The sequence below is a fragment of the Geotrypetes seraphini genome, chromosome 19 (assembly GCF_902459505.1).
Source record: "Geotrypetes seraphini chromosome 19, aGeoSer1.1, whole genome shotgun sequence".
NCBI classification, from domain to species: domain Eukaryota; kingdom Metazoa; phylum Chordata; class Amphibia; order Gymnophiona; family Dermophiidae; genus Geotrypetes; species Geotrypetes seraphini.
The window spans coordinates 33,317,374-33,329,798 of record NC_047102.1 but is presented as its reverse complement, the minus strand read 5'-3'; the positions used below and the strand labels follow the sequence as shown (position 1 = coordinate 33,329,798).

The 12,425-nt window shown below is 37.9% G+C and overlaps 2 protein-coding genes across 3 annotated transcripts in view; one reads left to right on the top strand and one right to left on the bottom strand.

Moving 5' to 3' along the window:
- The window catches only part of LOC117352133, a 1,164,809-nt gene that overhangs the window by 177,391 nt on the left and 974,993 nt on the right, over nt 1-12,425 (top strand). The gene's annotated exons all lie outside the window — the stretch shown is intronic.
- Nucleotides 1-12,425, bottom strand: part of MUC5AC (mucin 5AC, oligomeric mucus/gel-forming) — a 136,361-nt gene that overhangs the window by 121,870 nt on the left and 2,066 nt on the right. For both annotated transcript variants that reach the window (XM_033928249.1, XM_033928250.1), the window contains exons 2-3: nt 9,102-9,152; nt 4,314-4,364 (exon numbers count right to left, since the gene is read on the bottom strand). In XM_033928249.1, the coding sequence (XP_033784140.1) occupies nt 4,314-4,364; nt 9,102-9,152 (102 nt within the window). The remainder of the gene's footprint in view (nt 1-4,313; nt 4,365-9,101; nt 9,153-12,425) is intronic.

The following is a 12,425-nucleotide window of genomic DNA, read 5'->3' as shown; positions in this document are numbered from 1 at the left end:
CAGGAAAGTATTTTGAAAGTAGTTTGGAGTCTATGGACTATTGCACTGAGATAGAGAAGAGTCGTTTTTGGACTATATCTGGTTAAGACAGGTTTTTTCCTTTTGAACTGTGAATGCAAGTGTGGGTTTTGAAAGCTGAAGTTCCTGTTGGAATAAAGAATTTTACGTTGGAAGCAAAACTGGGTGTTTTGACTTGATCCACCAACTCTAATTAGTACTGACAATCCGCTCGGTCAGCGCTGTGTACTCTGGGCTCTTTCAGCCACGCTCGCTGGTGCTCAGCCCGGCCTGGTGATGCATGGTGACAAGGTAACCCTGCTGAGTCAATGGGCGGGGTTCAGCAGGGAGGTGTTTATCTGCCAGAGAGGAGAATCATTGAGGAGAGGTCACCCATGACAGAGACAATTCTCAGAGGAAGAAATGAGCCTCTTCCCTCCAGGGGTAATTGTTTTCTACTGAATCAGGGTAAGCCAAGCCCATAAGGAAAATAAATCTGGAAGTGACTTAAGGCTAACTTTTTAAAAGTAGACAAAATAGCCAACCCGAATTCATTAATAATCTTCTTATCCCTTATAGTTCTTCTAAAACTCTAAGATCGTCTGCTAAAAATCTTCTATCTATTCCATCTCTGAATGAGGTCAATGAGGTCTACCATTTTCTCTGTCAGCGCTCCATCTGTTTGGAATAATAATCCGTCCCACTTACGGGAAGAATCAGTTCTTTACCATTTTAAGACAAAGTTAAAAACATTTCTTTTCCTTGACGTTTTCGAGACCTAAATGTCCTTTTCAGGGAAACATAGTTTTTATTTTATTTTTTGCCACCCTTCCTTTTGTTTTCTTCCCTATGTTTTTCTTTCAACTTGATCATTGTAGCTCTAGCCCTTTTCCCCTTTTGTTTTTAATAACTATTATTATTTTTCATGATGTGCTGTTATCTTAAATATGTTTTTTAGTCAATACATGTTTTTATGACATTGTACTCCGCCTAGAAGGCTGATTGGGCGGTATATGAAATCTTAAATAAATTTGAAACTTGAAAAGTAATTGTCTGGACCTTTCCTGAGTCTGTGAGGAAACAGACTCGGGTCTCTAGAAAAATAAAAGCTTGCATTTTCTTGCACATTTTTACAGTGGTTGTTCGTGCCGTTTTGAGTGCATGTGGGCAATGCTCCGGGTGAGTCTGGACTGAACTCTGCCACATGCGTCTTATGTTGTCTCAAATTTGTGTTATGTACAAGAATACAATATTTAGTATCAATAAAAAATATTTCCATTTATCTGCATTTACATCAGCTTTCTATATAAAGAATTATGACTCTCTAAATCATTTTTCCTCTGTCAGAAAGAAATTGCTTTTTGGTTCCAGGGTGTTAACTAACCACAAACACGTCTCCTATTTGCCAGGGAGATCAGAAGGTCAAAGGATATGGCTTATGCCCAACTTCAATATTATATTCCCCATATCTATTTAGGGAGGACCCACCATTTTGTGCTTTTGATAAGACTTGGTAGAAAGCAGATTCTAGAATGAACTATAGTGCAATGGCATTATTTTGTAAGGCCCAGATTCTATAAAATCTGCCTAAGATAAGGCACCCAGACTGGCATGCCTAGCCAAGCTACGCACCTAACGTAACCTTCCTCCTCCCCTTTTACTAAGCCTCAGGAGAGGTTTCTACCATGGCATAGAGCGCTAAATGCTCCAATGCTGCTCTGATGCTCATAGGAATTCTATGAGTGTCAGAGCATTTAGCACTTTGGGCCACGCTAGAAACTTCTACTGTGGCTTAATAAAAGGGGGGGAGGTTAATTATTTAAGAAGCTTAATTGGTGCCGATAACAAGCAATTAGCAAGTCATAAATAACAAAAATGAAAATAAACTGGAAGGTAGGCACCTAAATTGTGGTAGGCGTCTACTACCTTCAGGTAGGCACCTAGGTCATGGCACCTAGCAGAAAGTAGGCGTGGTTAGGGGCAGATCGTGAGTGTTTGGTACGATAGGTGCCTAACGTGGGCTTAGGTGCCAGAACACTGCAGCTACTCTTATTTTTGGTAAGAGTAAATTCGACCACATAACCCCTCTGTTCAAGCAATTCCATTAGCTTCCAGCGTATCTCAGAATTCAATCGAAGTACATTTGTATTGCATTTAAGATCCTATTTGGCATTTTTGCCCCTTTGATTCCTTTAGACTGGAATGTTCATAGATCTCATCTTGCCAGAAGTTCTCAAAAATTAAAACTTACATTTCCCTCTCTCAGTGGTAAAAACAGAACCTTTAAGAGATTTAGTCATTCTTTTGCTTTTAAATTAACCAAATTCTGGAAAGCTTTACCGCTTACATTAAGAAGTTTAGGTTATTTTGCTTTATTCCGGAAAGTTCTGAAAACCTTTTTTGTTTGCTAAACATTTAGGAAATTAACTATTTCAGTCGACTTTTCCTTGTCACGTTTATGTATTACATTATTGTTAACCAAGTCGAGCTCCTCTTGGTTGATGACTCCGCCTATAAAACTAAGTTTTAGTTTAGTTTGGCATTTAGGCCCAAAAAAACCTTACTCAAAACTCTGCCTTTTTTTTTGCATCGGTGCCATATCTATGGAACTCTCTCCCTAATGAACTTCGCTGCAAACCTACCTATACTAAATTTAGAGCGTCTTTTAAAAAACCTATTTATTTGGATTGGCGTTTCTTTCTTAGCTTTGTTTTTATCCTATGGTTTTAGGGCATTGGATCATATGGTAACTAAATGGATGGGTTGTTTTTTTCTCTTTTTTTCTATTCCTGTTTTTTATACCTGTACTATGATTATTGGCGTTCTTTTCCTTCTTAATTGATTTACATCGCACTGATGTTGTAACAAAGGGGTCTTTTTACTAAGGCGTGCTAGCCATTTTAGCGAGTCCATTATATTCTATAGACGCGTTAAATTGGCTAGAGCGCCTTAGTAAAAGAGGGGGAAAGAGTGGTATATAAATAATAATAAACCTAAATAGGGAACACCTAAGATAAGGACATCTACCAGTGCCAAAGTCCACTTTAGGCACCGCTAGGTGTGATTCTGTAAACAGTGTCTAACTTAAGAATGGAATGCATAGATAAATTTAAGTCTAGCCTAAAAACTATGCTTTTCAAAGATGCTTGTGCAATATAACTGTCCTTTTAAGGATGATTCAAACTCTTCAGTATCCAGTATCTTGTATTGGGTTAGCTCTTTCTACGCTAAATTGCACTGGTTGCCATTTGGGGCCAAAGTGTTCTTCAAGTTTGGGTGTATATGTTGTAAGGCACTTTTTGGTCTATTGCCATCCTACTTGGTTCCTTACCTGAAATTGTCTTGTTCAGCAAAAGATACCAGAAATTCAGGTATTTTTGTCTTCCCTGCCCCAAGGTCCTGCCGTTATAAAACTTTACTAGACAGGACATGGGAGTATCAGGCCGGGAAGTTGAATTCCTGGTTATTCCTGCTGATCGATCAAACTTATTCTTATTTTACATTTAGAAAATCATTAAAAATGTATTTATTTGATAAAGTAGAATGATGATTTTAATTGCAATGTGTTTTATTATTTTTTCCTTGACTTTCTAATCTTAAATTGTGTTTCAGTTAGAGTTGATCCAGTTTTTAGAGGAATTTGCTGCAGGCTGTTTAATATACTATGTATCATTTTCACTAGATTTTTGGATTTTAAATTGAATATTAGCCACTGCTGTATTGATTGTTGATGCATAATTTTCGCTGAACTGCTCATGTTTATTCTTGTTGTGAACCGCCCAGAACTGTTGGTGGGGCGGTTTATAAGAAAATAAATGATTATTATTTAATTTTCCGTTTCCCTACCCCTTCAGGTTTTTTTTGTCCTTTCCTTTCATTGATTCCTTTCTTTTTTCCTCTTGTATCACTTTGCTACATTCTAGTTAGTCATGCTAGTCTAGTAATGTCTCTTTGATGTAATATATTTGATGTCTATTTGTTCCCTGCATTTTATAATTTTTATTATGTAAAACCGCTTTGATTACAGATAAGGCAGGATAACACATTTTAATAAACTTGAACCTACCGAAATAGGCTCCGTTTATAGATTCCGGGCCTATATGCATATAAATTGCTTGGTATTTCAGAATTGTAGCATGTTTTTGTGAATTCTACTTCCATCTTGAACTGAGGAAAAAATAATTTATATTCTAGATTTCAAACTCTACAAAAATATACCACAACAGTTATAAAACACATTCACGCTCTTCCGCTTCCATAATTTTCCAAGTATCGTATTTTATCTCGTATAAAGTGAATCCACAAGTGGTTCTTACCTTGTTGCTGCTGATCCGTCTGGTCAACATTATAGTCATATTGTGCTTGGACTGTGAAGAGATAAATGGGAATTTGGTAAATGTGGGTGACACCAAATTTTTAAGTCAGTATTCATAGGCACTAATATGGTTAGCATAAGAACATAAGAATTGCCGCTGCTGGGTCAGACCAGTGGTCCATCGGGCCCAGCAGTCCGCTCACGCGGCGGCCCATAGGCCAAAGACCAGCGCCCTGATTGAGTCTAGCCTTACCTGCGTATGTGCCGGTTCAGCAGGAACTTGTCTAACCTTGCCTTGAATCCCTGGTTAGACAAGTTCTGCTGAACCGGCACAGGCGATGCTAACGAGATAAGTGTCAGCTGGTAGAATATTCAGGGGTACTCCTTCTTACCGCTGGGTGGTCCATTGGTAGAACTTGGGCGGAGCCAAAGAATATCTGTAATATCTAGTAAGATCTTAAAATCATTAGGATTAGAGAATTTAATACAATCTTGTGGATTGAAGGATATATGGCGGATTCTTCATTTTAATGATCGGGAATTTTCTTTTTGTTCTCAAGTTCATAAACCATTTTCACGCATAGATTATATTTTTGTTTCGGATCAAATGGTTCAGGAAGTAGCAAAAGCCGTCATAGATCCAATCATATTGGCCGATCATGGTGGAGTCTGGATTGAATTTAAACTTGTTGAACAGGAGATTTAATAATGCATTGTTTGCAGATCCAAACTTTCTTGAAGAATTTCAGTTAAATGAATGAATATTTCCAAATCAATGCAACAGAGGAAATCTCCTTAGAAACCTTGTGGGAAGCTTTCAAAGCGACCATGAGGGGGCAAATCATTTCATATTCGTCATATATTAGAAAACAATTCAACAGGGAATTTTCTAATTTGGAACAAGAAATTAAGGTTTTGGAGTTAAAATTGGCTAAAAAGTGGGAACAAATTACCTTGCAGGCCCTTTTAAAAGCTAAATGTAAATACAATGAGATCTCTTCACAGTTGGTCAGGAAAGATTTGGTTTTCTCAGCAGGCCCTGTATTATGGAAACTCGAATAAAGCGGGAAGATTATTGGCCAATTATCTCAAAGAAAAGAAAGATATATAAATTGTGGTAATCAAAGACGAGAAGGAAGTAATTCATTCCCAAACTGGAAATATTTTAAAGCAATTTCTGAATTTTTATAAAGCTCTATATTCTTCTGAGCCTTATTCAAATAAAGAACTAGAGGGTTTAGAATTTTTAAAATTAAGGGACCAAAAATTCCTGAGCATATAAAAGGAAGTCTTGAGGAGCCTATATCGATGAAAGAATTACAAATAGCGGTGAAGTAACTTAGAGTCAGATCCGCTCCAGGTGGTGATGGTTTCACTGTAGAGTTTTTTTTTATAAATTATTTCAAAGTACCCTATTACCGCATATGTTAAATTTATATCAGGCTCAAGTGACTAAAGGTTGCATTACAGGTACTATGGCAGAATCTTTAACTATAGTTTTGCCGAAGCCAAATAAAGATCCCATGTTGGTTTCAAATTACAGGCCTATTTCTTTAATTAATGTAGATGGAAAACTTCTGGCTAAACTATTGGCTTTACGCTTGGCCAAGGCTCTCCCTTATATTATTGGTATGCACCAAACGGGGTTCGTTGCTCAGAGACATTCTTCAAACACCACCAGACTGGCTTTTCATATGTTAAATCAGGGAGATCCAACCTGCGGCCCAGTGAAGTATTTTGTGTGGCCCTGGTCGAGGGCAATGCAGTGTTTTACTCTGCTGTCTCTGGGTGTTTACCATCTTGCCGGCTCCCTCCTCTGTCTTGGCTGCAGCGTTTGTGCAGCCCCAGAAACATTTTTTTCGGCCAATGCGGCCCAGGGAAGCCAAAAGTTTGGACACCCCTGTGTTAAATTTAATCTTTGGATGATATCTTTGGATGCAGAGAAGGCCTTTGATCGGGTAGCATGGACCTTTATGTATCAAGCAATGGATTGGTTTGGTATTGGTTCTGGATTTGTACAAATGATTCAAATCTTGTATAGTTCCCCTTCTGCCAGATTATATATTAATAATAATTTTCAGAGCGTTTTTCTGTAGCAGGGAGTTAGACAAGGGTGTCCTCTGTTTCCTTTGCTTTTTTGATGTTGTATTGGAACCCTTGTTGTTAGCTATTCAACAGGCAGAGGAGATTCGGGAATACAAAGTTTCTGCGTATGCAGATGATGTCTTACTTTATTTGAGAAATCCTGAAACAACCTTTCCACATTTACATTACATTAGTGATTTTTATTCCGCCTTTACCTTGCGGTTCAAGGCGGATTACATAAGATTTCGCAGGAGGTTACAAGAATTGTACCTTTACATAAGAATTACCATAAGAATTACATAAGAATTTATGGGAACTTGATGTGATATCTGTTGGGTAATTAGATACATTTTAGATTTGAAAGGGGTAGAGTGCGGTAGGTGGAGATCGGGAAGGAACTGGTCGTGTTAAATAGGTTTTATACATTTTTTGAATACTGGATTTGATAAGAGAAATTTGTGAAATTTTCAGGATATATGATAAATTGGAGTAAATCAGAGGTTCTTCCGCTTAATGCACATTGTACAAAAGGTTTATTTGATTCATTCCCCTTTCTTTGGAAGGAAGAGGGGATAAAATATCTAGGTATTTGGATTCATAAAATGCTGGAAGAAACGATGAAAGTAAATGAAAAATCTTTATTGCTAAAGGTCACAGAAATGGAATCCATTACATCTGTCTTGGTGGGGGAGTTCAAACTATTAAAATGATTTTGCCTGTGGTTTGTTACCAAATGAGTATGTTTATCAGTTTATTTTCAGGGATCCTTTTATAAAAGATTAAATAGTATACTGATTAAATGTATTTGGCTGGGTAAAATTGCTAGAATTGCTTTAGTGTCTCTACAAAAACCAATTGCAGCAGGTGGGGTAAATTTTCCTAATTTTTATAGGTACCATCAGTCCTGTATTATGCGTCAGGGTATGTATTGGATCCTCCCAGAGCTCATGGAAAGTCTCCCGGATTGGTTATGGCTGGAATGGCAACTCATGTCCCCTCTGAGATTATGTCACATTTTAAGTATCAAGCTACCTAGATTGTATAAAGATAATAGAATTTTAGTAGATACTAGGCAGACATTAAAATATGTGAATAATTTAACATCTATTCCAATTCATAAATCAACCTGTCGGTCCCTTTGGTTGAACTCCAAGATTCAAACTGGAGGATTTAAAGTCATCTGGAAATATTGGTTGAAGGCGGGCATACGTACTTTAGATGTTTCAGATGGTAAGCTGCTTGACTTTTCATGATTGCAACACAAATTTGGCCTTATTAAATCGCAAAACTATAGATGGTTGCAGTAGAAGCAGGCCATTCAGGAGGGGTTCCCTGAATGGAAAAATCTTGTAAATCAATATAGCTTGCCGGCCTTATGTTTTCAGGCAGACTTCCTGGGACACCAGGCTGCTCAGTGGTATAAATTACTATCTGAATTTTTGATTAAAAAACCAAAGACTGGTCTTCGTGACATTTGGAGCATTGAGATTAAGCATCAAATTACTGCATCTCAATGGCCACAAAGTTGGGCTTGGAGGATGAGATGTACAGTGTCAGCATCTATGAGACAAACTTGGTTTTTCTTGTTACATAAAGCATTTTGGACCCCAGTTCATTTACAGAAGTTAGACAGCTCTAAGTCTAATAGATGCTGGCACTCTCATCTTGAACCAAGGACATTGATTGGATCATTTACTATTCTATTGTCCGTTGGTACTTGCTTTTTGGAAATAAATTTGGGATCAAATAAACAATTTATTGGAGAATAGGATGGCATTATTTTATGATACTGTGTTATTCGGTACATCAGCGAGGGCTAAGAGCCAAATATCTTAAACTTTTGCTCATAATGACAGGGGTTGCCATTCAACATATTCTGAAAAACTGGAAGAATTGGGATCGACTGAATTACAGTTTTGGGTGGAATTCTTTGTCACATCTTTAAAATGGAGAGGGTAATAGCCATACAGCAGGGTAATTTCAAGAAATTTCAGGATGTTTGGGAGCCATTAATAAAATATTGAAAAGAATGAATACTACTTTTTCCCTTTGAACATAAACGTCCAAGGTGGGGGAGGAGGGAGGGGTAATTTTAGTCTGTTTTCCTTTGATTGTGGATAATGTTTGGGAGGGGGGATATTTTATGTCTTTGTTTTCTTAAGTTTAATGACAGTTGATGGGGGCGTGGGAGGGAGGGGTATTAGATCTGAATTTATCTCTGATAGACTATTAAGTGATGTTAAAGTATAAAATGATTGTATCTTATGTTACACTTATTGTAAGTTTTTTAAAATGAAAATTTTTTTTTTTTTAAAGAAAGTTAGTCTAATAATGTCTCTTTGATATAATGTATTTGATGTCTATTTGTTCCCTGCATTTTATAATTTTTATTATGTAAAACCGCTTTGATTACAGATAAGGCGGGATAACAAATTTTAATAAATTTGAACCTACCGAAATAGGCTCCGTTTATAGATTCCGGGCCTATATGCATATAAATTGCTTGGTATTTCAGAATTGTAGCATGTTTTTGTGAATTCTACTTCCACCTTGAACTGAGGAAAAAATGATTTATATTCTAGATTTCAAACTCTACAAAAATATACCACAACAGTTATTAAACACATTCACGCTCTTCCGCTTTCATAATTTTCCAAGTATCGTATTTTATCTCGTATAAAGTGAATCTACAAGTGGTTCGTACCTTGTTGCTGCTGATCCGTCTGGTCAACATTATAGTCATATTGTGCTTGGACTGTGAAGAGATAAATGGGAATTTGGTAAATGTGGGTGACACCAAATTTTTAAGTCAGTATTCATAGGCACTAATATGGTTAGCATAAGAACATAAGAATTGCCGCTGCTGGGTCAGACCAGTGGTCCGTCGGGCCCAGCAGTCCGCTCACGCGGCGGCCCATAGGCCAAAGACCAGCGCCCTGATTGAGTCTAGCCTTACCTGCGTATGTGCCGGTTCAGCAGGAACTTGTCTAACCTTGCCTTGAATCCCTGGTTAGACAAGTTCCTGCTGAACCGGCACAGGCGATGCTAACGAGATAAGTGTCAGCTGGTAGAATATTCAGGGGTACTCTTTCTTACCGCTGGGTGATCCATTGGTGGAATTTGGGCGGAGCCAAAGAATATCTGGTTAGTGGCAATATTTGGACCACTAACCAGATGACTATGGACTTTGCGCTTTTGTCTTGCGCGCAATTGATTAGCCACCATTGACAAAACTGCAGGAAAGAAAGGCCTTGCTAAGGCCATTTAGCCATTAAGAATCCTTTGACCCTACTGACTATCAAGCTCTTTATTTTTATATTTTTAAAATTATATTTATATTTGTATTCCACCTTGAAAGTTTGTCTCTAGGCAGTTAATCAAATCCAATAAAACCTGAAACCTGAATTCTTTCAAATTCGGTCCACAAAGATTACTTATCCACTTCATAAGCATTTCATACAATACACGGTCTGGTAAATATTCATCTCACAATGGTCAACTGACTGCCATGGGCAGAATTAGTCCTGGATATTAAATACCAGGCCCTATCTAGGATTACCATATGGCTCCAGGAAAAGGAGGATGGATTGAGGTATCCTGGTTTTACTTCCATTGCTTTCAATGAAAGTAAAACCCAGATGTCTCAATCTGTCCTCCTTTTTCTGGAGCCATATGGTAACCCAAGCCCATATTCAGGCATGAGCATTGAATATCTGGAGCTAATTTGGCAAGTTCTGGCTGTTGGAGCTTATGCTGATCTTGGTCAATACATTCAGCTAGGACAGGACCCACATATGACGCCTACATGAGTCATGATGGAATATTAGCTCGGATCTGCATAAGTGGAAGCAGGTGCCCTCACCCCCTCCAAGTACGGTGAGATTTCCACTAGAGATCATGGCGACCCTTTTGAGGAAGGAGCTGCAATGGGCAGGAGTAAGTGGGCATTGTTCCTGTCCACAGAATCCTCCCTAGATCGCCAGGGATCGAAAAGATAGGCCTAGGGGCCTATGAGGGTATGGGGAGAGGGAATTTGGTGTCAGTCATAAGAACATAAGAATAGCCTTCAAGATTCGCTAGGTCTTTTTTCATGTCATTCACACCATCCAGGGTGTCTAATCTATTGCAGATTTTGGTATCAGCCACAAAAAGGCAAATCTTTCCTGACAGTCCTTCAGCAATATCACTTATAAAAATGTTAAAAAGAACAGGCCCAAGAACAGAACCTTGAGGCACACCACTGGCAACATCCCTTTCCTCAGAGCAATCTCCATTGACCATTACTCTCTGTCTTTCACTTAACCAGTTCCTGATCCAGGACATCACTTTGGGGCCCATCCCAAGAACAATCAGTTTATTTATTAGATATCTGTATGGAACACTGTCAAAGGCTTTGCTAAAATCTAAATACACCACATCTAGCGCACTCCCTCTCAGTGAAATAGGTGTGCATATTCAGTATACGTTACAAGGTAACATACTGAAATGCGATTTAGTACAATTTTAGGAATGTAGAAACAAGAACTGCCATGCTGGATGAAACTGCAAGTCCATCAAGCCTACAGTGGCCAATTCATAGAGTTACCAGACGTCTGGATTTCATTGTGGATATCCTGAAAACCTGACTGGGAAGGGGGTACTCTAGGACCGAGTTGAGAAACTCTGGTTTATAGAATCAGCCCCTGTAGGCTGAATGTTGCTCCCTAAGATTCTCTCCAGGTCTGCTTAACAATGGCTTGTGAATTTTTCCTCAAGAAATGTATCCAAATCATTTTAAATCTATCTATGTTGGTGTTAATAAATTGTAAATCTTTTGCTTTACATGTACTATTTACTAACTTCATGGCATATTTTGACAGAGCAAACAATTGATTCATGTTTACCCATTCCACTCCACTTAGGATTTTATAGACCTCTTTCATGCCTCCTCTCAGCTTTTGTTCAAGCTGTAGAGCCCAAGCCTCTTTAGTCTTTCCTCATAGGCGAGTTGCTCCATCCCATTTATTCTTTTGGTTAACCTTTCAAACATGTAAACAGATTTCAGATTGTGATAATAAAACCTTTTTTGTATTTTGGAAACTGTACCCTCAAGCTCTGCGTCTAGAAGTATTGTTCTGGTAAGGTATTAAGGTTGGGTGTATATCAATTAGGTGTGTGCTAGATATGATTTACAAAGGAGTGCTATGAAATATTATGTGTAGATAGCACAAGTAAGTTGTGTTTGCTAACATGATTGAGCAGTTTGCCTATATTTTGTGATTTTTCTTACCACACTGCCTTGGGACTACAGGGTTACATCTCTGAGGGGTTATATGTATACAGAAAGAGTGTATGATTACAAGAACCAATAAATCTATGCATTATCATTCTGGGTTATCACGGCCTTTTGCACACTTTGATGATCATAATGCGAGGCTACTTAACATTTTGCTATTTTTGGCTCTAAAAAACATTCTACATGCCTGGAAAGATCTATCCAAGGTAGATTATGTCACTTGGTGGAACACAATGTGCCTTACAGCTAAATATGAAAGCGTTATAGCGGAAAAACCCAAGTCGATGACATTCAGTTGTTGAGTGACGATGATGTCTACAACAGAACTAGTTACTCCACTTCATGGCTCATTTCTTGATACAACTATTTGGTGTCTCTCTGTGCTCCAGATATTCTGCTGCAATGTGTGCTGATATTCTTTCTTTTGGATAGACATGGTCCAGCTTGTTGTATTATACATATAATCGTCCTCTTTTCTAATTACTTCTATTGGTGCAACTTGAATGTATTTAGCCTCGTTACCATTTTTTTATACTTTTTGTATGTTAAAAAATTAAAAAATTTAGAACTAAAAAAAAAAGTGTATGCATATTTGATTTTGCGAGGTGTGACTGAATATATTTGAAAGAGGGAATACAGATTACGATAAGAAAGATAGCATATCATTGTATATTTAGATAAAATTATAGATTTAAGGGTAAGCCAAAGCAATTTTTAACGATATTGGGCAGCTCCACTTTTTGGACTGAAGAT